At 42.6% G+C, this 25313-nt stretch overlaps 1 protein-coding gene across 1 annotated transcript in view; it reads right to left on the bottom strand.

The window, feature by feature from the left end:
• Positions 1-25313, bottom strand: part of hs3st3l (heparan sulfate (glucosamine) 3-O-sulfotransferase 3-like) — a 41951-nt gene that overhangs the window by 3381 nt on the left and 13257 nt on the right. The window contains exon 2 of the mRNA XM_024261537.2: positions 994-1223. Coding sequence (XP_024117305.1) covers positions 994-1223 — 230 coding nt within the window. The remainder of the gene's footprint in view (positions 1-993; positions 1224-25313) is intronic.

Raw genomic sequence — 25313 nt, forward strand, 5'->3', positions numbered from 1 at the left:
AGCCCCAAAGACAATAACCTCAGTTTTGTTTAATTGAAGTAAGTTGTGACACATCCAGTCATTAATGTCCTCAATGCATTTACCAAGACAGGGCCTCGGTCTCCTGGTGTCAATGTAATATATACTGCTTACAAAAATGAAAGGAACACTTTTTTTATTGGGCCTGGCATGAAGTGAATTAAACCTGTCTGATAATTTTCTTGTTGGTTAATCAGCTGAGGGCCTCGTTAATCAATTTCAGCTGTATTGGTGTTCATGGAATTAACAACAGGTGCACTTCAGTGGCAACAATTAGAAAACCCTCCAAACAGGACTGGTGTTACATGTGGAGGTCATTTCAAGTTTCTCCCTCTGAGAGAGGGACGTAAATCCCATTTTGTAGCGATGATAAGACATTAGTTCTAGCGGCATCAGTCTGTAGCTGTTTTTGAATGTGTGTTAAAGGAGTAAAGAGTGACCACACAGCTGATCTCCCAGCCACTTCTGTGTACCTCCACCAGATCTGATACCGTTGTACTGTACTGGACCGTACCGGCTAACTTTTGGCCCTGATTTTAGTTCACTAACAAGGTTGTTGATGATTTCACCTACATAATACCAACTGCAGGCATCCTTCAAACACAAGCAAGACTGTGCCTAATGTCTCTCAAAGGATTTCCCTTGACATGCTGTGCCTGAACCTCTACATAGATGCTTATTTGTACATTTTCCACAGAGGTGTGGCAAACCTCCAATCAGATTTGAATGTGATTTGTCTGGCATTCACACACAGACCATCCGAATGTTTCATTCTAATGGGTGTGCTTACATGCATATAAATAATCTGGCTTTTGGGGAAACCCTGATTGGCAGAGACATCTGTTAAAAGTGAGAACCTGGCTTTCATATTTACATGAATTAGAAGGATTTACGACCTCTACCCTCAAGTGGTTTCACTCCTCTGTGAAATGTTGAAGATATGTTGAAAAGTCAGACAATGGAACAAGGTCGTACCTGTGGTGTGGTTCTTGAAGGCCAGCCTCTCAAAGGAAGGGATGTCAGGGGTCTTGGAAATGATTTGTGTGTAATCTGATATGGCTCGGGTCACAGGATCACGCACCACCACAATCAGCTTGATATCCTGGGACATAGCATGGACCCGTGCTGGCGTATCCACGGTAACAAAGTAACGAGGAGTCTTCTCAATGACAATCTGACCACCAAGTGCTTTAGGCATCATGCTTCTGGAAGTACATCAGAGGACGCCAGTCAGTGAATGAGAAAACTAAAAGGGTTTGAAGAACAAAAAATTGAATTTTTTAACACTTTCAGACAGTTGCAATCTACTTTTAACCAATGTATCTCTACAGTGTAAATATTTACAACACAAAGTACTTAACTTACCCCAAGTGCACTAAAATACATAAAGATTTTTACTTTGAAAGAAAAAGAATAAAACAGTATGACACCATGATTTTAAACACTATTTTTTTCATTAATGTTTTATGTTTTATCCTGTGACAGACTGGCGACCTGTCCAGAGTATACCCTGGCTTCGCCCATCAGTAGCTGGGTTAGGCTCCGGCACCCCCGCGACCCCGAAAGGGACGAAGCGGACAAGAAGATGAATGAATGAATGGTTCATGGTGGATGTAAATGTCATCCAGATGTCAGTCAATATGAAAGCCCTTTTTTCAGCTCCACGTCAAACCATAATGAACAATAATCTTTAAGTGTTTTTGTTTTTACATCTCTTTCAAGTGTATAATCATCAGGCTGGCGAATCATTGCAACAACATTATTGATTCATTGTTCAGTATGAGGTTACAGACTCTACGGGCCTCAGAAAACATGAAACCCAGACATCCAGGCTCCTTTGAATCAATCGTGTTTCTCTGCACATTAACATTCCTGTTTGAATTTAATTCCAACTAAGTAAAAAAATATTCTTCAGTGTTTTTTCCATCCAAGGCAGTACTAAAGTAAGCAGAACCCTGCTAACTTTGTGTCACGTAACAAAAATGAAAAGAGAAATGACAGCGGAAAATCAAAATGGTAAGGCTCTGCACTGGTTCCAGTAGCTATGCAGACTTTATGATGACTTAAACAGAGACTGACATGATGAATGCACGTCTGCAAAGACCAAAGTATTACTTGAAGTTATTGCAGATAAAGCTGGGTATTTCTTTTTCACTCACAGCATCTTAGAAGTAAAGAAGGCTGTCATTGCTATTTGAGATTGTAAATGGTAAATACTTGTATAGCGCTTTCTACCTTCCTTCGAAGGCCCAAAATGCTTCACAGTCACAGATGTATTCACACATTGGTGGTGGCTCCGCTGCCAAACACTGGCGCCAACCTCCCACCAGAGGCAATTGGGGTTGGGTGTCTTGCCCAGGGACACTTCGATGCATGGGCAGGCAAGGCGGGAGTTTTAGTGTTCACGCAGCAGTGATCTCTCAGGCTTCTCCGGCCTCCACCCCAAACTCCAGCAGATGGGACTCATTTAGATGTCTGGACTCCAGAGGCCCACAGGACCAGCTGGGACTCAGGGACATCTGCATACACACCTGCCACACATCTGACCAACTAAACCCGCTTCACATAGAGCTCTGAGCCCCCTGCTCATCTTCTTTATGTCATTAATCAGCCTCAAAAGCAGGCCATTGTTTCTGTTTTCCTTTGTTGTATTAGTGACAGAGGCTCTATGCCAATTTATTTTGTCTTTTAGGTGATTAAAGACAAAATGACACAAATGTCTGTCAAAATGTGAAGGAACTGATCTGTAAACTGATCTGATCTTTACGCATAAAAAACAAATATTGAACAAATAGTTTCACAAAAAAAGTTTAGTTAAGTGTGACCCTTGAGGGAATTTTGTGTGCATTTTTGTGCATGTATTTGACCACAAACTCCAGTTCCTCTCATGGAATAATGCAAATCAAATATATCTGAGGTTGAGTGTAAATGTCACTTTGTCTTTTCACTAGGGATGTCCCGATCAGGTTTTTTGGGCCCGATCCGATTCAGACTCATTCGATTTTGTGTATCTGCCGATACCGAGTCCCGATACGATACTTTTGTAACACATTTAAAACATGAATAAACTGAAGAAACAGATTAGTGTTGTCCCTTATTTATATTTCAATAACCTTCTTTTATCATTAAAACTTAAACAGAACACTTCTGTGAAGTAGCTTTAACAAACAAGTAAAAATAGAACAAATACAAACTAGGAAAAAAAATAAAATTTTCTTGTTATATAAGTGATAATTAGTCATGTGATAAAGTTTAGTGACTTTAGCTTTAACATCTTTAGAGCTATTGAACATTTTTGACCAAATGTGATTCCTGTCCTCATTTAGAATTCTTAAAAATAAATTATGACTTTGTTTTAGCATAAAATTTGATGAGTGTTCATGAATAGCTGATTATTAGTTGTCTCTTCGTTTTTTTTGTTTTGTTTGTTTGTTTTAAGATTACGTTCTATGTTAAGTTCTTAAGACATCACATTTTCGGTTTTGTTACCACAGTAGTTAATTTTCTTAACTGTTATTTCTCTGTCAAATAAATCAAACAGGCATATCAAAGGACAGCTCGGGTCCTAAGGAGTTAAATCACGGAGCTAGCAGCATGTAGCCGTTAGCAGCTGCTGTTTAGCCGTCTGTCGCATTAAGAGCTTCATATTAAAAAGAAACAAAAAGTATTTTCTTTTTCTGTTGAAATGCCTTTATACTGTATGTTTTTGTTTGTTTTAGGGCAAGCCAGTAGAGACCCTTAAAATGTTTTTTAAAAGAGTTATTGATTATTCTGGGCGATAGAGCGCCGTCCAGCGGCTGCTGACCACCACTGAGAGAATTTCCCCATTGTGGGAGTAATAAAGGATTTTTTGATCCCGGAAGTCTGAATTTTGCGATTATCTAGCTAGCTCGACTGAATTGTTTATGTTAGCTTCCTGGTTATCACTTCCGCTCTCTTTGGGGTCCAGATGACTCCACCCACCTATTGATGTGTGATTCCTTCCATGACAAATGTGGACAAGAATTTGTCTGCCAGAGTGGAACTGCTGCTGTTTTCTGCTGCGTTTTTACAGCAACAACATTTGTGATCTGTTCATGACATGCAGACTTCTAGTGGAGTATTAATTCAGAATAAGACTGAAATGTAAAGCGCTGATAATAATAATAATAAATTAAAGATCATATCCTGATTGAAGGACAAAGTCCAATTTTGATTGAGTCATCGATCACATGATCGGGCTGGATTTCCAATCTGTCAGAGATGTGGAAGGTAGTTAAAGAACCCCAAGATGCAAACTGTAGAGATAAGAACAGGTTTATTGTCAGGATGGCGGAACAGGAACAGGTCTTGAGTCTTCACATGGGGGAAGGCAGCACGGAGCGGATACTTGAAAGAGAAAACCAGAATCAGCCACAGTTTGAGGATCAGAGAGTGAGTCTTAGATTTACTACTCACTCTCAGGCTGGGCAGATATCGCAGGGCAGCAGGATCCAGGCAAAGCAGACAGTTTGGACGGGGCAGGGCAGGCCTGGCTGGTTTGGAGGCAGAGCTGGGCTGACAGGCCAATTTGAAGGTTGAGCAGAACGGAGCTGAGCAGAGCAGGGCAGGCAGGCAGGCAAACTTGAAGGTTGAGCAGAGCTGAGCTGGGCAGAGCTGGGCAGGCAGGCAAACTTGAAGGTTAAGCAGAACAGAGCTGGGCAGGCAGGCAAACCTGAAGGTTGAGCAGAACAGAGCTGAGCAGAGTAGGCACAGCAGAGAACTGACAACGTTCTGGCAGAGGGCAGGTGGAGAGCAGAGCAATATAAAGGGAAGAGGTGAAGGCAATCAGGTGATTAGTGACAGTCAGAGCTGAGTCAGGAGTGGCAGAGCCCTGACACCACCCCCCCCTCAAGGATCGGCACCCGACGATCCACCAGGCTGACCCGGATTGTCGCGGTGGAAGGCAGAGATCAGACCAGGATCCAAAACAAAGCGGGCAGGAACCCAGGACCGCTCTTCAGGCCCATAACCCTCCCAGTCAACCAGGTATTGCAGACCCCTCCCACGACGCCAGGACCGCAACAGGCGCCGGACGGTGTAGGCAGGACCACCAGCAACGAACCGGGAGGGAGGAGGGGGTCTGGAAGGAGGGACCAGGTCACTCTGAACGTGAGGCTTCACCCGGGAAACATGGAAGGTCGGATGGATACGAAGAGTCCTGGGAAGTCTTAGTCTCACTGCCACTGGATTGACCACCTTGGTAATGGGGAAGGGCCCCACAAACCGAGGAGCCAACTTACGGCTCTCCACTCGTAAAGGGAGGTCCGCAGTAGACAGCCACACCCGCTGGCCCACGGCATATTGGGGGGCAGGAGAACGTTTCTTGTCGGCGTATGACTTGTAACTGGAAACAGTGCGGAGAAGTTCCCGCCTTGCCTTTCTCCACATGCCACGGCACCGACGAAAAGAGGCAGCGGCGGAAGGAACTGAAGCATCCTGCTCCTGGGAGGAGAACAATGGGGGCTGACAGCCATATACGACCTGGAATGGTGAAAGACCAGAAGCAGAGGAAGGCAGTGCATTATGTGCGTATTCAGCCCAAACAACATTGGCAGCCCAGGTAGAAGGATCATGCAGCACAGAGTGCGAAGTGCTGTTCCCAACTCCTGATTCAATCGTTCCGTCTGTCCATTAGACTGTGGGTGAAACCCAGATGAGAGACTTACAGTAACCCCAAGCAATTTGAAGAATTCAGTCCAGAACCGGGCTGTAAACTGAGGTCCAAAGTCAGAAACTATATCCCGGGGAAGGCCATGGATCCTGAACACATGTTGGATGAGAATATTAGCAGTTTCTTTGGCAGTAGGCAGTTTAGGAAGAGGAATGAAATGAACCATTTTGGAAAATCTATCCACAGTGAGAATGGTAGTGTTACCATTGGAATCCGGCAAGCCAGTGGCAAAATCCACAGAAATATGTGACCAGGGTCTTTTGGGGACAGGAAGTGGGTTTAACAGACCTGCAGGAGCCCGGCGAGACACTTTAGCTTGATTACATTCAGGACAAGCTGCTACATACTCCTTGGCATCCTTCTCCATTGATGGCCACCAGAAGCGCTGCTTGAGGAAGGACGTGGTACGAGAAGCCCCAGGGTGACAGGTAAGGCGAGAGGAATGACCCCAGTGCAACACTCGTGACCTGAATACATCAGGAACAAATAGCTTGTCAGGCGGACAAGAGGATGGCGTTGGAATACCTTGAAGGGCTCGACCCAGCTCCTCTTCAATGTCCGTGTTCATGATGGCGAGTCGGGCTGAGGCTGGAAAAATGTAGTCTGGTTCCATTTCACATTCAGGCAGATCCTGATAGCGGGACAGAGCGTCAGCTTTTCCGTTCTTGGACCCTGGTCTGTAAGATAAGACGAAGTTAAAACGTGTGAAGAACATTGCCCACCGAGCCTGCCTAGCATTCAGTCTTTTGGCCGTTTTCAGGTATTGCAGGTTTTTGTGGTCAGTAAACACTGTAAAAGGTTCAGGTGTGCCTTCAAGCCAGTGCCGCCATTCCTCAAGAGCCAATTTGACTGCTAAAAGTTCCCTGTCACCGATATTGTAGTTCTGCTCTGCAGGGGTCATCCTCCGGGAAAAGAAAGCACATGGATGAACACGACAGTCTGCTTCTGAGCGTTGTGACAGGACTGCACCCACTCCTGAGTCGGATGCGTCGACCTCAACAATAAACTGTTTTTTGGGATCAGGCATGACGAGGATAGGGGCAGTGGTGAATGCAGTCTTAAGTTTGGAGAAGGCTTTGTCAGCTTCAAGGGACCAGGCAAATGTTCTTTTACAGGATGTTATCTGAGCAGTGAGTGGGGCAGAAATCTGACTGTAATTGCGGACAAAACGTCTGTAGAAATTAGCGAACCCTAGAAACCTTTGAAGTTGTTTGCGGTTCTCTGGGGTAGGCCATTCAGTAACTGCTGCAACCTTTCGAGGATCCATGAGGATTTGATTCTTGGAAATCACCATGCCCAGAAATGTAGTGGTGGTTGTGTGGAACTCACATTTTTCTGCCTTCACAAACAGGTTGTTCTGTAGGAGACGCTGCAACACCAAACGCACCTGCTGCACATGCTTAGCCTCTGTCCTTGAGAACACCAGGATGTCGTCTAAATAGACAAACACAAAACAGTTGATCATATCGCTTAAGATATCATTGATAAGGTTTTGAAACACCGCAGGTGCATTAGTTAGGCCGAAAGGCATGACTAGGTACTCGTAATGACCTATGGGTGTGTTAAATGCAGTCTTCCATTCATCTCCCTCTCTCATACGAACCAGATGATAGGCATTACGAAGGTCAAGCTTGGTGAAAATGGTGGCGCCCTGTAAGAGTTCAAAAGCTGAGGTCATCAACGGTAATGGATATCTGTTTTTAATGGTGATTTGGTTCAAACCCCGGTAGTCAATACAGGGTCACAGGCCCCCCATCCTTTCTCTTTACAAAGAAGAAACCTGCTCCTGCCGGTGAAGAAGAAGGGCGAATGAGACCAGTTGACAGAGATTCCTGGATGTATTTTTGCATAGCATCTCTTTCAGGACCAGAAAGAGAGTATAGATGTCCTCGAGGAGGGGATGTTCCAGGTAATAAGTCGATAGCACAGTCGTAAGGTCTATGAGAAGGAAGTGAAGTGGCTTTAGATTTGCTGAATACTTCTCGTAAATCATGGTAGACTTCAGGAACCTTTGGGAGGTCTGGAAACTCATCTGGGATCTCTGGTTTAGTTAGGTTTGGTAGAGCAGCAAAGAGACAAGAGTTTGAGCATTTTGGGCTCCAGCTGAGGATCTTACCAGTCTGCCAGTTAATAGTTGGATTATGTTCCCGGAGCCAAGGGAGACCGAGGATTACTGGGGAAGAACAGGAACGAATGATGTAGAACGTACGATGTTCAAAGTGGTTGTCTATCTGGATCTTGATGGGTTCAGTTACAAACTTAGAAAAGTGAATAATGTGGTTGTCGATGGCCCGTATTTTTAGAGAATGATCGAGTGGCTTGACTGGTATTTTATGTTTAGTGACCAATTGTTCATCAATAAAGTCTGCATCAGCACCAGAATCCACAAACGCAGGCATGGACAATGTTGTTGAAGAAAAATGGAAAACTGCTTTAATGAGACATGCATTGCTGGGGGTATCCATCATGAAACAGCTCAACACTGGTCCCCCTGTCCATGTCGAGCCTTGTCTTTTACTGGGCAGTTGCTCACTCTGTGACCAGATGCAGAGCAATACAGGCACAGGTTGTGATCAAAGCGTCTTTTATGTTCTTCTGGAGTCAGGCGTGCTGCATAGGTTCTGCGACGTTATCCAACCTCTCCTTAGGTGCAAAAGAAAAATTCCGGGTGAGGTAAAAAGGTCCTTGCAGTGCCTTTCTTTCGGCTTTCCGTTCTCTGACTCTTCTGTCTATGCTAGCGGCCAGTTCTACTAGTGATGTCAGATCGGAAGGGAGTTCACGTGCTGCAAGCTCATCTTTCAACTGGTCAGATAGTCCTTGGTAGAACTGTTCATGCAGTGCTGGTTCATTCCACCTTGTGTCAGCCGCCAGGGTACGGAACTCGATGGCGTAGTCATCAACGGAACGGGTACCTTGTTTTATGGTTGCCAGGAGATGTGAAGCCTCTCTTTCTGGTCTTGATGGGTCAAACACCTGTCGTAGTTCTTTGGAAAACCGGGAGAACGATGAGCAGCAGGCCGATCTCCTCTCCCACTCTGCAGTTCCCCACTGGCGTGCCCTTCCGGTGAGTAGGGAGATAACATAAGCAATTTTTGCTTCTTCAGATGGAAAGGCAGACGGCTGCAGAGAAAACTGGATTGAGCAGTGGGTAAGAAATGCCCTGCAACTCGAGGCCTCCCCAGAATATCTCTCTGGAGGTGGGATACGAGGTTCCGAAACAGGAGGCAGGTACGCAGGCTGAGGTGCTGAAGCAGAAAATGACAACTGTTTCAGCTGCTGGGTGATTTGCTGAATATCTGCACTGAGCGCAGAAAACTGAGATGAATGTTGAGTCAAAGTGCCATCGATCCAGGTCTTCGCGGGGTCCATGATTGGCCAGAACGTACTGTCAGAGATGTGGAAGGTAGTTAAAGAACCCCAAGATGCAAACTGTAGAGATAAGAACAGGTTTATTGTCAGGATGGCGGAACAGGAACAGGTCTTGAGTCTTCACATGGGGGAAGGCAGCACGGAGCGGATACTTGAAAGAGAAAACCAGAATCAGCCACAGTTTGAGGATCAGAGAGTGAGTCTTAGATTTACTACTCACTCTCAGGCTGGGCAGATATCGCAGGGCAGCAGGATCCAGGCAAAGCAGACAGTTTGGACGGGGCAGGGCAGGCCTGGCTGGTTTGGAGGCAGAGCTGGGCTGACAGGCCAATTTGAAGGTTGAGCAGAACGGAGCTGAGCAGAGCAGGGCAGGCAGGCAGGCAGGCAGGCAGGCAAACTTGAAGGTTGAGCAGAGCTGAGCTGGGCAGAGCTGGGCAGGCAGGCAAACTTGAAGGTTGAGCAGAACAGAGCTGGGTAGAGTAGGCACAGCAGAGAACTGACAACGTTCTGGCAGAGGGCAGGTGGAGAGCAGAGCAATATAAAGGGGAGAGCGCAGGTGAAGGCAATCAGGTGATTAGTGACAGTCAGAGCTGAGTCAGGAGTGGCAGAGCCCTGACACAATCACGTGATTGGATTGGGACATCCCTACTTTTCAGTTCAATTGTTTTGTGAGAGGCTGCACGGTGGCGCAGTGGTTAGCGCTCTCGCCTCACAGCGAGAAGGCCCCTGTTCGAATCCCGGCTGGGACCTTTCTGTGTGGAGTTTGCATGTTCTCCCCGTGCATGCGTGGGTTTTCACCGGGGACTCCGGCTTCCTCCCACCGTCCAAAAACATGCTTCATAGGTTGATTGGTGACTCTAAATTGCCCCTAGGAGTGAATGTGTGTGTGATTGAGGCCCTGCGACGGACTGGCGACCTGTCCAGGGTGTACCCCGCCTTCGCCCATCAGTAGCCGGGATAGGCTCCGGCACCCCCGCGACCCCGAAAGGGAAGAAGCGGTCAAGAAGATGGATGGATGGATGGATGTTTTGTGAGAAAAGTGTGGAATGATTGCTTCTGTCTGCAGGTTGTCCCTCCTGCTCTTCTCCGATTGCCAACAGCTGATGAATATTCGCTGACCAGAGCGAGCTGACCTTACAATACTGATCTACTGGAGCTCAATGTAGAAGCCAAGGATGTCTGCTGTGGAGGCAGGGGCACCTGTGCTTTAAAACTTTAATCAAATAAATTAGATTTTAATATTTTATCCACACTATACTTATTGTGTATGAAGTTTGTCCCAAACATTATTAATACTCAAGCTTTTCTTCCAGCAAACACTAAACCAGATACAGAAGAGATATATTTTGAAGAGCAACATGAATATATTAATTTAATTTGCATTTTTACATTTACATTTTTTTTTTTTGTTTTTTACAGAGCAAACTATACTTTCTCGCAAGAGATGCCGTTTATACAGTATTTGATGCCTTGGTTGTAACTGTTTTTCCCCTTATGTTCAGATGTGTGTTTGGTGATCACTTCTTAGAAGTACAGATTCAAAAATACATGTTTTTTGTGCAATACAAAATAGAATGTCAAATAAACAGATTTTTTTTAGGTTCAATCGATGAGAGAACAGAGGATGTTTTTAAAAAAAACAGCAATTACATATTTTTTCCTTTCATTACATAAAATTTAAAGTATCTTTAAACTGTGTAACTCTTGCTCTATGTTCATTTTATTTACTATAATGACAGTGGAAACATTCAAAGTTTAATTAAAAAAAATAAAACCTGCAGAGATGGGTTACCTTTAAAAATGTTTGATTTCTTTTGCCTATGTCATAAAAGATGTTTTTTTGTATTTTTATACATTTATCCTAATTCTACTTTATCCTGCTCATCATTGAAACTCAAAACAGAGTTCCTGTGATGACATGCACATGGGCACGCACACACACACTCACACAGACGCACTCACACACTACAACGATGGCAGAGTACTCTAGGGGTTTGCAATCAGGTCAGGTTTCAAATGCATCTGAAATACAACCTCCTATCAATACACTTCCCCCTTACCTGACACACACACACACCAACACAAAATGCAATTCTGCTTGATCAGTGTGAGGCAGTGCTCAACCACCACTTAACCTGAAGACATCCCTTTTAACTGCAATACTCTGAGCACCACAAGACACACTGACGCATGCGTGCACACACACACAAATACACATGCATGCATTGACTTTTTTTTATAACACATATAATACACTCACACAGAATATGAAAAGATGGGTGTGGCAGTTTTTTTACCAGAACCAGTAAAAATTGTGTGTGAGTGTGAAGATGTGTGTGTTGGGGGTGCAAAGTGTATCCCAGAGCATTTTTTGTCTTGTTTCAACTAGTGGGGAACTAATGAAGGAATGATGGAGTAGATGCAAAGACGCTTCCAATAGCAATCTGTTTGTTACCAGCCTCAGATCCAAAAGTACATAATATTAAGAGCTCTATCAAAACAAGAAGCACACCTCTGCTTTGAGACTTGCACAGACACTAAGTGAAATACAAAATGTTGTTAGTTTTTTTATCTTCTAACTTACTCTTCATCTGGCATGGATCGTTTTATCTCAAGACTCTTTACAGGAAGAAGCAAATGGTTTCAACTACAACTTATCTTGGCTGCATTTAGAACTAAATTTAGGTCCTAGTTTTGCCCACATGGCTCTGATTATTGTTTATCTTGACTTTTGCATTTTTTTGCAAATGACTATATAAAAGGGGTATAAGGATTAGCCAATTAATCAATCAGATCAATCTGTCTGAGGCAAGCTAATAATCAAATCAAATGGTCATTTACTATTAAAACATCATTTTAAAATAAAATTAATCAATTTATAATCAATCTTGGAAAAAAATATTTGGATTTTGGCACAGTAGCTTTATTTTGCTATAACAAAAAAACAATTAAGTTCAATCAGAGCAGACAACACACATGATGCAGCAGAAAGTGATCAACCATCATTCAGTCTCTGAATTGATCAAAGTCATGTGACCATACAGAGTGCTAGAATGTTCTGATAATGATTATTCTGATGTGGAAAAACAACAGTGGACTGAACTTTATCAGACTAACATGTGAATGGATTTGACATTCACTCTTGTTTACCCGTTTGTACACAGATTTTTTTTTTCTTGAAGAAATACAAGAATCTGGAAACCTTCAGCTGAACTGTTCAGTATTCAGGCGTTTGTCTCTGGGTAGATTTTAGGCCAATGAATCAGATTGAAACGGATTGTTCAAAATGAACTAATGTAGAGTATGAATCAAAAAGTCAACCACACATTATGACATGAATCAAATCGTGTTGAAATGAATCCTTACACCCCTTGTATATAAGCAGATTAATCTACTGTATTTTCCTGTTTTATGCATTAACTGCTATTATCTGACAATGAGGAATCTGAGTAACATTTGTTGTAGGCGTTGACCAATTATCGGGCAGGGTCAATATTGAACTTGTTAGCCTTCTGCGTTTCATGCTACTGGCAACAAGGGCTGTCACTTTTAACATGTTAATTCAAATATCTTTTAACGCCGTTGAATGTGTGTTAAAAACTGATGTTCTGAGAAAAAAAACAGCACGAGAGCCTTAGCTGCTCTATAGGCTGTAGACTTTTAACTAAGGCTCACCTCAACACATCAAAAACCAAAGAACTCATAATCGACTACAGGAAAAAGAAAACAAACATCCCCACCCTTACTCATTAACAGGTCTTCCACTTCCTGAGTGTTCACATTGAGGACAATCTGTCCTGGAGGGTGAATACCGCTGAGCTGCTGAAAAAGGCCCAGCAGAGACTGTCCTTCCTGAGAATTCTGAGGAAGAACAACATTACACAGAGACTGCTGGTGTCGTTTTATTGTGCAACAATAGAAAGTATTCTAACATACTGTATATCCATCTGGTACCCCAGCTGCACAGTAGCTCAAAGGAATACATTCCAGAAGGTCATCTCCACCGCCCAAAAGACCGTCGGCTGCCCTCTCCCCTCACTGGAGGAACTACATCACTCCCGATGCCACAAGAGAGCCCAGAACATCATAAAAGACACCACACACCCTGGTCATCCCTTGTTTGAACTGCTGCCATCGGGCAGACGCTACAGACAATCCAACCCAAGGACTAACAGATTCAAAAACAGTTTTTATCCAACAACAATCACCATTCTCAATGCTGCTATGAAATCAAATGTACTTTAATGACAGAGAAAGTGTGTGGTTGAAGGTCTGTTTGTTTGATTGTCTGTTGGTTAAAGTCCCACTATTTGTCATGCACCTAAGTGCGTGAAATTTCTTCTCCACATTTGACCCATCCCCTGGGGGAGCGGTGAGCTGCAGACACAGCCGCGTTCGGCAACCATTTGGTGGTTTAACCCCCCAGTCCAACTCCTTAAAGCTGAGTCTCAAGCAGGGAGGCACTAGGTCCTTTGGTATGACTTGGCCGGGATTTGAACCCACGACCTTTCAATCTCAGGGTGGACACTGTACCACAAGGCCACTGAGCTGGTACGCTAATGTTTTTAGGACTTATTTATTACTCATTTTATTTCTGCTTTTTATTGATGTTTTTTGTTTCATGACTACTTGTATACATATTTTATCTTACTCTTGTTTTTTTATTCTTAAACTCTTTTAATTATAATTTTATTCTTTCTAGGAAAAGTATGAATGAAGCACTGATCAGTGAGCACTTTTAAATTTCGTTGTATATGTGACAATAATAAATCTATTCCATTCTATTATGTTCTAAGGCCTCTCCCTCCTCTGCGCAGCACTAACATGAACAGGGTGTGAACAGTCCTTCGTGATGCAGCTGCCAAACCATAGTGTGATACGTCCACAAGCTTTTGATAGATCGGTGAGATTGTTCTTCCTGAGGACCCTCAGGAAGTGTACTAACTGCTGAGCCTTTTTGGTGCTTGCTGTTGGTTGTTTTCTGAAGACTGAGTTTGCCAGCTTCAGAACCCCCAATCTGCTGGTAGATGGAGATGAGTCCAACCACTCTGGCATCATCAGCCAACTTCACGGAGTGGAGAGCTCCGGCAATGGCGTCATCTGTAAATCTGTTTTAATGGTGTGCAAACTAAAGAGGGTCTAAATCTTTGGGGGATATGGTCCTTGATGTGCTGAAGAACTTGACTCTCAAACCACTTCAAGACATTGTCCTCAATTATGTGGTTTTGACCCAATATTTTTGAGTGGGATCCATCCTGCCTACCTTCCTGTTTGCAAGCTGGTACCTGTAATGGTGGTGCAACAGATCTCCAAGAAGTCGAGAGTTGTCCAGGCTTGTCCAAAGTGTATCATAATCTAAAGCAAGTGTTCAACAAAGTCAAGGCTACATCACCTTGACTGTAGCCTTAACGCACCAACCTTATCACTGCTCAATTGAGTTGTTGTCTGGTTTCAAGCTTCCAAGGAGTCGTCTGAGAGAGAAGCCATGCAAAAATACATTGATGAATCCTTGGCAGTCGGGCTAATCCGTTCATCTTCCTCATCAGCTGGGGCAGATTTCCTTTAATTGAACAAAAAAAAAAAGTGGGGGGTTGTGACCCTGCTTTAACTACAGGGAGGCTTACTCAAATACACAACTCTTACCACTTGGTACGAATATAGGAGGGAAATGAGTGGAAGACAGCATTCAACACCCCTGTTGGACATTGTGAGATTTTGGTCATTCTGTTTGGACTCAGGAAAACACCTGCTGTGTTTCAAAATAATGGTTAATGGTGTTCTGATGCCTAATAAATTTATCTTTGTCTACGTAAAACCCTTCTACTCTCTTTGGGGTCCAGGTGACTCCACCCACATATTGATGTGTGATTCCTTCCATGACAAATGTGGACAAAGGTGGACAGGATTTTATGTCTGCCATGGACATTAGTGAAACTCAAAAATCAATGATAAAAAAAAGTTCAGCGCACTGTCTGTGGGTCCAGATGACCCCACTTTTAATGGAAACAAACCAAGGAGAGCGGAAGGGTTATTCTTATCTTCTCTGATTCTGAAGCCGATCATTGAATCCGTTGTGTGTTGAAGCTGAGAAATGTAACTTCCACAACACAAGGAAAACTATTTGGGGTCTTGTTGTTTCTAAGGATCAGGTCTAGGTGGATTACATCAAGGTGGAGGCAGTGTTAAATTGCCCAAATCCAGAAGATTGCAAGAAGTTGCAGTACAGTGATTCTCATGCTTTGCAAGCTTCTTTTGCAAATTCAGCAAAGGTAATGGTCAAATATCTGCTCCTTGACATGCTCTCACATCCTCTCAGAAAGTTTTCACCAGGCTAAAGAGGCTGAACCTTTGATAGTTTAAAGAACAGTTTCAGCTCTGTCCCCATTTTGATCACGCATAACTTCAAGGTAGTTGAAGTGTTTGCTCAGATACCAGTTTGTTCAGACATCTGAAGCATCAGTAAGATGCTGTGCTTTTTTCTTGGAGCGCCTTTCCCTGGCTGAGAGGCAAGGAGCCACCTGACATGGGTAAAAATTTTTTTATTTAATTCCCACAAGTTATGATTTTGTTCCCATGGATAATTAACTTGTTCCCACGATATAATTAAAGCGTTCGAAAGAAGCAATTAATCCGTTTCAACAAGATCTTTAAAATAAAGAAAACCATAAAGAGGGACTGTTTTTCTGGACGTTTTCTGGACGAAGTTGTTACCGGAAGGGAAACAGGCTCTCGAAAACGCCTAAGGAGTGTGCCGCAGTGCTATTTTTTAATGAAGACAGTGTATTTCTAACAACAAAAAAACAAAACGTTTTATTTTATCTTTTAACAATAGTCTGATATAGGTATAGTCATGTAATTCGAATAATTATTGGTTTAAAAAGCAAAACAATTTTACAATTTCATTTCAATTATTATTATGTGATGCTGGGAGCCAAAAACCATTGTAAAGAAAACCACAAAACAAATTCATTCATTCATTCATTCAGCAAAATCAGACACATGTCTGGGTTTCTTGAATAAATTAATGCATTTTATTAAAAAACATTTTTTATTTTTTCAAAACATTCATTCATCCATTTTCTTGACCGCTTTGTCCCTTTCGGGGTCGCGGGGGTGCTGGAGCCTAACCCGGCTACTGATGGGTGAAGGCGGGGTTCACCCTGGACAGGTCACCAGTCTTTACACAGGGTCTCAATCACACATGCACTCTCACATTCACACCTATAGACAATTTAGAGTCACCAATTAACCTATGAAGCATGTTTTTGGACTGTGGGAGAAAGCCGGAGTCCCCAGTGAAAACCCACGCATGCACGGGGAGAACATGCAAACTCCACACAGAACGGTCCCAAATCCCCCAGCTGGGAGTTGAACCGGGGCCTCCTCGCTGTGAGGCAGGAGCGCTAACCACTGCGCCACCGTGCAGCCCTATTTTTCAAAACATTCATAACTAAAACACGTTGATAGCATCACAAATCTAACTAGTCAGACACAGTTGTGAGAAAAAACATATCTAATTATTAAAAGGACTTTTAACAGAATCAGACATTTGGTAATCTACTAAAATAATGTTTATTTTATTTGAATAAAAACAATTTCTCCCACAACTATTCAACTTGTTTGTGGTTTGTTTGCTTTGGTTTTGTTTGACATCCATTTGATCCATTTATGTTCCATTACAAAGAGATATAGTTGGTTAAAATAGTTTGATTTAGTTAAATAGGGCAGAGATACGTTTACTTTTTTCTATCCACTTTTTTTTCACAAAATACAAGAATAAAGTGTAATTTGTTGTTATGTGTCATGAATCAGTCTGTTTTTCCCTCAGACCACCAGAGGGAGCCATCGCCTGAGTTCTAATCTCTCCAGAGCCTCATCTTCACTCCATTTCCCATAAGCCTCTGCCTGCTGTTCCCAGACCTCACCAGCTGTCCCTCATTCAACAATCATCACAAACAAATATAAGGAGGCTTCAGGCTGTACTCAGGTGCGAAGTCTTGTTCACTCCTGAAATTCTGAATGGTACCTCCTTCAGTCCTGTTCACCTGCATTGACCCCAGCCTGTCTTTTGACCACTGATCTGCCTCAGTCTGTGACATACTCCTTGCTGTGCCTGACCCTCGCCTGGATCCTGATTACTCTGGTTTTCCTCTGATGCCCTCATGCAGGTGCTTGGCCCCTGCCTGCCTGACACTGATTTAGTTTTGTGGACTTTTAGCTGTGCATCACGCCTGTTGCCCTGTCTGTGCCGAATAAACCTGCTGCACTTGGATCCAGCTGTCTGCCTGTTCCTGACATGCGTACTGTGAAAATGAAATAAATATCATGGGAAAACATGATCCAATAACGACTAAAACATAAATAAAAATAATAACTTTATTAGTACTACACGGACACGATCTCCAGCATAAAACAAGATAAAAACAAAAGACATGGCTGAGATTTACAGATCTAACTAGGCTTATATATTTAGATGAGCAAAAATATCACAACTAAAACCAACAGCATCTTGCATGTGGTGGCGCTCTGAATCCCCATGTAGTTCACTTTCAGCTTATCCCTTTCGGGGTCGCCACAGCGTAACAGCACCCACTGTTTCGCAGCAGTGATTTGGCAGAGTTTTTACGCCGGATGCCCTTCCTGACACAACCCTGTACTTGAGGGGCACAGGGACCCAGTTAGGCAGCAGTGTCAAGGGTCTTGCCTAAGGACCCAATCTGGGTGGGGATCAGTGGACAGCCCTGGGAATCGAACCCAGGGCTTCTGCGTTGCCAGCCCTTCACCTAGCCCACTGAGCCACCCAGCCGCTGCTCTGAATCCCCATGGTGGTCTTTTTTGCCATGCGCTGCAGTCTTGTTTTATGGAACACAACAACAAGACATAAAAACTGGTTGACATCCTGAATTCGATCTGTTTCCCGAGTAAAACACATTTCTGAACCAATTTCAGCTCCAACAAAAAGATTGAACTAGCTGCATTTCCATGAAACATATGCACAAAACTTTATTGAAATTCTAGAAATGTCGACAAAAAAACAATTTCACAGTCACACTGTTTCCATTAAATCATAATTAAACAGAAACCAACTCACATGATAAGTCATTAAAAACATAGCAATAGATGAGAACAGGTATTGTTGTAATTTGATTCATTAAAAATTAGCATTTTGGTCACATCAGTGTTGTATGCATGTGTGCAGCACAGCTAGTCCATTTACAGTCGCAGATGCACGTGATAAACCGGTTCAGTGGTATTGAAAAAAAAAATAGCCATTTTAACAAGTGAGCAGCTGGACCCTTTTTTCTGTTTAAAAACATGATTAATAATATATGTATAATATATATATAATAATGTTTTTTTTTTACCCATGTCAGGCCAGGGGCTCCGTAGAGAGGAACTGGAGATATAGAACTCTTGGCAACAAAGAAAGCCCTTGAGGAATGGAGACACTGGTTGAAAGGGAGTGTACAGCCATTTGTTGAGGACACCAACCATATGAACTTGGAATATTTACACACAGCTAACCGTTTGAAATCTGGTCTATTCTTCTTTTTTTTGTTGGCAGATTTACCTTTACGCCTTCTTGTCTAAGTAATAAAAATGTCTAAGCTAATGCACTTTATGCAGCTATGAGAAATCCCATGAGCCTCAAAAAATCTCATCCTTCCATCTTTGGTGAGGTTATCAATTGTATTCCCCAACATTGAGATCAAAGTCACTCAAGCTTCACACAACTCCTTAAGCCTGTCCTGCAAACAGTTTGTTGGTTCCTTAGGGCCTAAGGCCACCAGTCCTCCAGTGGTTTCAATATTCTAAGCTATTTAGACCAGCCAGATTCCAAAGGTACAGTAGCTATTTTTCTGCAGCACTTTGGGTTTCTGATTATGAGAAGAGACGTTAATGACTTTGTTACTGTCTTTACTATTTGAGCTTGGTCCAAGTCCTCCACCTAGTTAGTTAGTCCTTTATTTCAAACAATGCATACAAAGTACATGGTAAATAAATAAAACAAGAAAACCATGGAAAATGTTTCTATAAATTATACAGTAAATACAAATATTACACCACAATTTTGTAGTTCGAAATGGAGTAGGAAGAAGTTTAAAAAACTTTTTTTAATCCTACCCTCTAATGATATATCTCAATTTTAATCTTTAATATACACTATTTCAGAAATGTAAATTAAGTACCATTTTTCCTTTTTTCATCAAACATCTGTCCACAAAGATCTACACACAAACACATACATGTATACAAAAAAAAAAAAGCACGTGCAGGATCTCCTACAGCCTCTTCCCGTACCCAGGATACCATGGTCCCATTGTATGGTGTCAGATTTACGCCAAAAGTCTCACGCGGCGTATTACAAATTCCACCGGCATAAACCAAACTCCACGCGAGCAAATTGCGTCACACACGGGCATAAACCAAACTCCACGCTCGTAATAAACGTCCCACGGGTGCTCCTGTGTCCCTGTGCTATGCCCGTGGAAGCATTTCTGCGCCTGTGTAAGCATTTCTGTGCGTGTGTAACAGCTCCTACGCATGTGTGTGAAGGACTGGCCCCTCCCGCGTGTAGAAGCATTTCTCCGCGTGTGTGAGCTTCTACGCGCGTGTGGAAAAAAAAAACAAGCCCCAAAAACTGGAAATGTAAACCCGTGTGTGATTGGGCCACTCCGCTGTAGTCCCCGCCCCTTGCAGTTGCTGGCGGGGCAAATTCTTACGCCCATACAGAAGAGGTGCGTCGTTCGTTTTTCAAAGTAAGATAACATAAAAAAATAATACATTGACTGTTTTTTTACTGTGAATAAGTTCAACTAACAGGCTTGAAGAAATCAACGATATCCATAATTTACAAGGTAAGTATCCATATTTTCCTGTGTGTAAGAAAAAAGTTAAACTTGGCGCTGTCATGCGTAAGTGTTATGTCCGTCCACTTCGCTCGCCAGAGATGGTATGTTCTGGTGTAGGTAGCAGATGTGCTCGGCCTGTCAGATCGGCTCGGGGGCTGGCGCATAGATGACGTGTAAGATTGTGATTGGTCCGGACCATTAGACCACTGTCACGTGACACGGGGAGAGACACACTTCCGCCATAACAATGCACGGATTCATCCCGAGTAAACAACCGAGGAGGTCCGAACAAATACCTTAAGAATCACAAAAGGAGAAGGAATATTTGCAATCAGCCGCAAAAACTTTGACAACGAAATAATCCGATCGAGAGGAATCATCACAGGATAATGATCGTTATTTTAATACAGAGAAATCAGGGTGGTAAGGATGAAGTTTGAGCTAAAGTGGGTGCTAGCGAGTAGCATGCCCAACTTGTTGTTGGTCGGAGATAAAAAAAAAAAAAAGGAAAGTCGTTATTTGCACGTATTTTTTTCTAAATAAATCCTGCCAATGTTGAACTGGTCGCACGGACCGGATGAAGTCTCGCTAGAATATGCAGCGGTCACTAAACTCGGCGGTGTTATGTGTAAGTGTTATGTCCGTCCACTTCGCCAGAGATGGTATGTTCCGGCCAGCACGGCCCGTTAGCATGTTAGCTTGCAGAAGCAGCATCGCCAGATTGTGAGGTTTCCAGCTCAAAATGATGGGGTTCATTGTGGTTTTTCTGGCGAAATTTTCTTTGGCGGGTGGAGTCAATCGCGATGGATTTGGGTTCGGGAGCTTTTAGTCACTTGTTGAAATGCGTTCAACTGGGGATGATCGGGCGGGGGAGGAGGGTGACGTGACACTCGACACTTATTCACTTGTCGTCATGAGATTTACAGCCTGATAATAATAAAAAAAAAATATGATCACTGTTGTGTTGTGTTTGCGATCATCAGCCACGTAAAGTTACTATATTTTCAACTTTTTTTAAATCGCCGACTTCTTCTGCGAAACCACAACAGTCATTCTGGTACAATAAGCTCACAGCTAACCGCTAGTGCCACCTCGTGGTAAACATATTACACAACTTGTGATCACAACAGTCCCTGAAGTGCTGTTTTTTTGTCTGACTCTTATCATTTTTATCCTCAAAATCTCGTTATTTTCCACATTTTCTGATCAATTTCAGCACAGATGCACAATCCCATCTCAGCTTATGCCAATAATGTCACACTTTATTGAATAGATATTTTAGACATTTTTATCCCACATCCTTCCTAGTTTATTGTATTTCACATTTGTCTTCGGTTCTTTTAATGTTCATCTGAAGTAAAGCTGCACTGAAAAGAAAGAATGATGAAGGCAGAAGACAATAGGGATCTAGTAAAACAATTGTAATGAATACCTTAAAGAGCCTTAAAAAGTATTGAATTTTGAAATCTGAGCTTAAAAACTGTGCTGTTATGGACCAAAACACTCAATGCTCACTGCCGGTTTAAAAAAAGAAGTGCAATAAAGCCTCACAGAACAAACCACACACAACAGTTTTAATCTGAACTAGGACTAAATTAATAGAACCGGAAATAGGCAGACACATTTGTCTTAATTTTTTTACATTGCATCCTAGAGGGGTTTAAATGTAACCAGAATAAATTTGTCAGAACCCTTTAAATGCATGCCTTTTTTTTTTTTGCTCCACACATGAGTTTCACCAGGTCTTTGTGATTTTTTATCTTTGTGGTTAGCCTCATTGCTGCTGGAGTCTGTGAGAACACCTGCAAATTTACCTCAATGGTCCACATCTCCTGGTTTAGACGGCGGTTAAGCGGCCCTCTACATTTTTCATTTTCAAGCCTGCAACGTAGAGCAACTCCACATCTTGTCATCCTTCACTGTGGACATGGCCCGTGTCAGGAGTCTGAAACTCGTCATCAGGATGAGATGAAATGTCCAGTGGCAACACAATACCACAGCACCAACGTCCTCATTTCCTTAAGTCCAAAGAGGGTGAAGCAAACTAGAGAAGGCTAGAGAGTTTATGGATAATTTCATAGAGATATTTATTTAAATTTTTTATTTTCTTCATTGACAAAGTAACATCCAACATGACAACTGTTTTTTTTTTTTTCAAAGACAGATTTTATTTAACATCTAGCAGAAAATTATATATATATAATTAATGAATTTCCCCCCAGGGGATTAATAAAGTATATTGATTGATTGATTAATAACATGACTTTATTTATAAAAGAAAATATCTTTAACCACGGAAATTCATACAGACTTTTTTCAGTGGACAGGAATGCACTCTTGATTATGAGGTTCTTAAAATGTCAAAAATAGATGGGTTGTGACAGATTATTCTTTGTAACTATGATATTCAGGTTTTTTCTTTAGCGTTTATTTTCAAGTCATTCTTTTTCCCTTGACATGAGTGAAATCAATCAGATCAAATCAATCAAATATACTTTATTAATCCCGGGGGGGAAATTCATTGTGGTGGGCAGCAGCCGCTGGACGGTGCTTTATCGCCCAGAAAAGACACATGAGGGTACAGGAAAGGAAAGATGTCAAAAAGTATCAAGTATCTTCAGCCCGTGTCGCAGGAGGGCGGCATGAGTTAAAGTACAAGCAAAAATACATCAACATTGAAGCACATTAATTTCACGAGACGAAAAGGTCCACAAACTGACTCCCAACACGTCCAGCCAGGTGGCAGCTGTGCGCGATAGCACAGCGCTCTAAGGCACAGTCGAGGGGGGGCCTGGAAGAAAGAGTCACCAAGGCGTTGAATTCGTGGGGAAGGTCATGGGCAGGGGAGGAATGCAGGTTTCCACGACAACGGGCTCAGTTTATCACACCTTCAGTGGAATTGTTTTGGTACAGACGGGGGGTTTCCTGATTAGAGATGATTGTTTATTCGCAGACAGACACAGCTTCTGTCTGCCTGCTGAAAGTCCAGGTGCTGCGTTATGGCGAAGAAATTCACAGATCTGGTCAATTTTCTTGATTCCCTCCAAGTCGAGCCGACACTCGCTCCATGATGGTTTCCAGCCTTCCAAGGGAGACTTCGATGCGATACACGCGGGCAGACAGAGCATCGATCTTGGCCTCCAGTCCATTCAATTTATCAGTCTGAGTCTGTACGTCTCTCTGTGTCCCAGCGCAAAGCACTCCCAGTCCGCCTTTGTCTGAGAGCCACTTCGCCACGTTACGGTACATCCAGGTTCCACCAGTTCCAATCAGCAGAAAGCCAGAGACCAGTAATCCAATGATGTAAACATCTTCAACATCTTCCATTTGCCCCAAGGATCATTCACATATCCAGCCGCAGACGTGCCCCCTGGGCAGGTGGGATCCGCTTTCCCACCTCGCATGGTGGAGAAAGTTTGGTCAATCGCATTCGCAGCCCAGCAGATCAGATCCATGTTTCTTGAAAGTGAGAAAAACTGAGAGTAGTCACAGAAAGACTGGGGAGACGAGACAAAGAGTCTTGGTTGAGAGATAGATAAGGGAGCTCAGAGAAAAGCGTCCGCTCTTGGTGAGTGCCGGAAGAAGCATCACTCCTTTTCTCTGTGGCAAACAGCCATCATGTCAGGTGATTGTTTAAAGTGGTCCATACTTTTTTAAATAGATCAAATGTACAGAATCGTCAGTGGTTAATGCTTGTGATGTTTTGCATAGTAGTTCAAAAATAAATCAATGTTGTACAGATCTGACTTTGACCCATATTTCCTCTATTTTTACTATTTATATTAAACATTGAAAATAAGAAGAGACAAACACACTAATCAAAAGACAATGTTGGCCTAAAGCGGGAACATGCAAGACAAACACTGAAATACAAATTTAAGACTAAGGAGAACAATAACTAAGCTAACATCTAAGCTAAGACACCTACATCCATCAACTCGGATCATCTGTCGGGTCATATATTGTTCACTTCCCCATAGTGCATGTGTGAGCTGGATGGCCCCACTGTCCGTCAAGGTACCACTTCAGCTAATTACCATCGTCGGAGGCAGATGGGACTAAAAAGGGAAGGAAAAAAATCAACAACATGAAGCATCAACAAAACATTAAAAACTAAATCAAATATCACCTGGGATTACACCAAAAAGCAGTTGGTGTTTTCCTAATTATATATTACGAGGACATTTTCCACAACCCCAACAGTAAAAGTCCTCCCAAAATATGATATGTCTATGCATCCATGGATGCATTGTTTTTGTATAAATATCATAGGATCCCAATTATCTTCTGCCTTCATCATTCTTTCTTTTCAGTACAGCTTTACTTCAGATGAACATTAAAAGAACTGAAGACAAGTGTGAAATACAATAAACTAGAAAGGATGTGTGATACAAATGTCTAAAATATCTATTCAATAAAGTATGACATTATTGGCATAAGCTGAGATGGGATTGTGCATCCGTGCTGAAATTGATCAGAAAATGTGGAAAATAACGAGATTTTGAGGATAAAAATGATAAGAGTCAGACAAAAAAACAGCACTTCAGGGACTGTTGTGATCACAAGTTGTGTAATATGTTTACCACGAGGTGGCACTAGCGGTTAGCTGTGAGCTTATTGTACCAGAATGACTGTTGTGGTTTCGCAGAAGAAGTCGGCGATTTAAAAAAAAGTTGAAAATATAGTAACTTTACGTGGCTGATGATCGCAAACACGACACAACAGTGATCATATTTTTGTTTTATTATTATCAGGCTGTAAATCTCATGACGACAAGTGAATGATTACAGTCAAGTGTCACGTCACCCTCCTCCCCCACCCGATCATCCCCAGTTGAACGCATTTCAACAAGTGACTAAAAGCTCCCGAACCCAAATCCATCGCGATTGACTCCACCCGCCAAAGAAAATTTCGCCAGAAAAACCACAATGAACCCCATCATTTTGAGCTAGAAACCTCACAATCTGGTGATGCTGCTTCTGCTAGCTAACATGCTAACGGGCCGTGCTGGCCGGAACATACCATCTCTGGCGAAGTGGACGGACATAACACTTACACATAACACCGCCGAGTTTAGTGACCGCTGCATATTCTAGCGAGACTTCATCCGGGCCGTGCGACCAGTTCAATATTGGCAAGATTTATTTAGAAAAAAATACGTGCAAATAACTACTTTCCTTTTTTTTTTATCTGCGACCAACAACAAGCTAGCATGCTACTCGCTAGCACCCACTTTAGCTCAAACTTCATCCTTCCCACCCTGATGATTCCTCTCGATCGGATTATGTCGGTTTCAAGGTTTTTGCGGCTGATTGCAAATATTCCTTCTCCTTTTGTGATTCTTAAGGTATTTGTTCGGACCTCCTCGGTTGTTTACTCGG

This window comes from Oryzias melastigma, unplaced genomic scaffold, assembly GCF_002922805.2.
Source record: "Oryzias melastigma strain HK-1 unplaced genomic scaffold, ASM292280v2 sc00221, whole genome shotgun sequence".
NCBI classification, from domain to species: domain Eukaryota; kingdom Metazoa; phylum Chordata; class Actinopteri; order Beloniformes; family Adrianichthyidae; genus Oryzias; species Oryzias melastigma.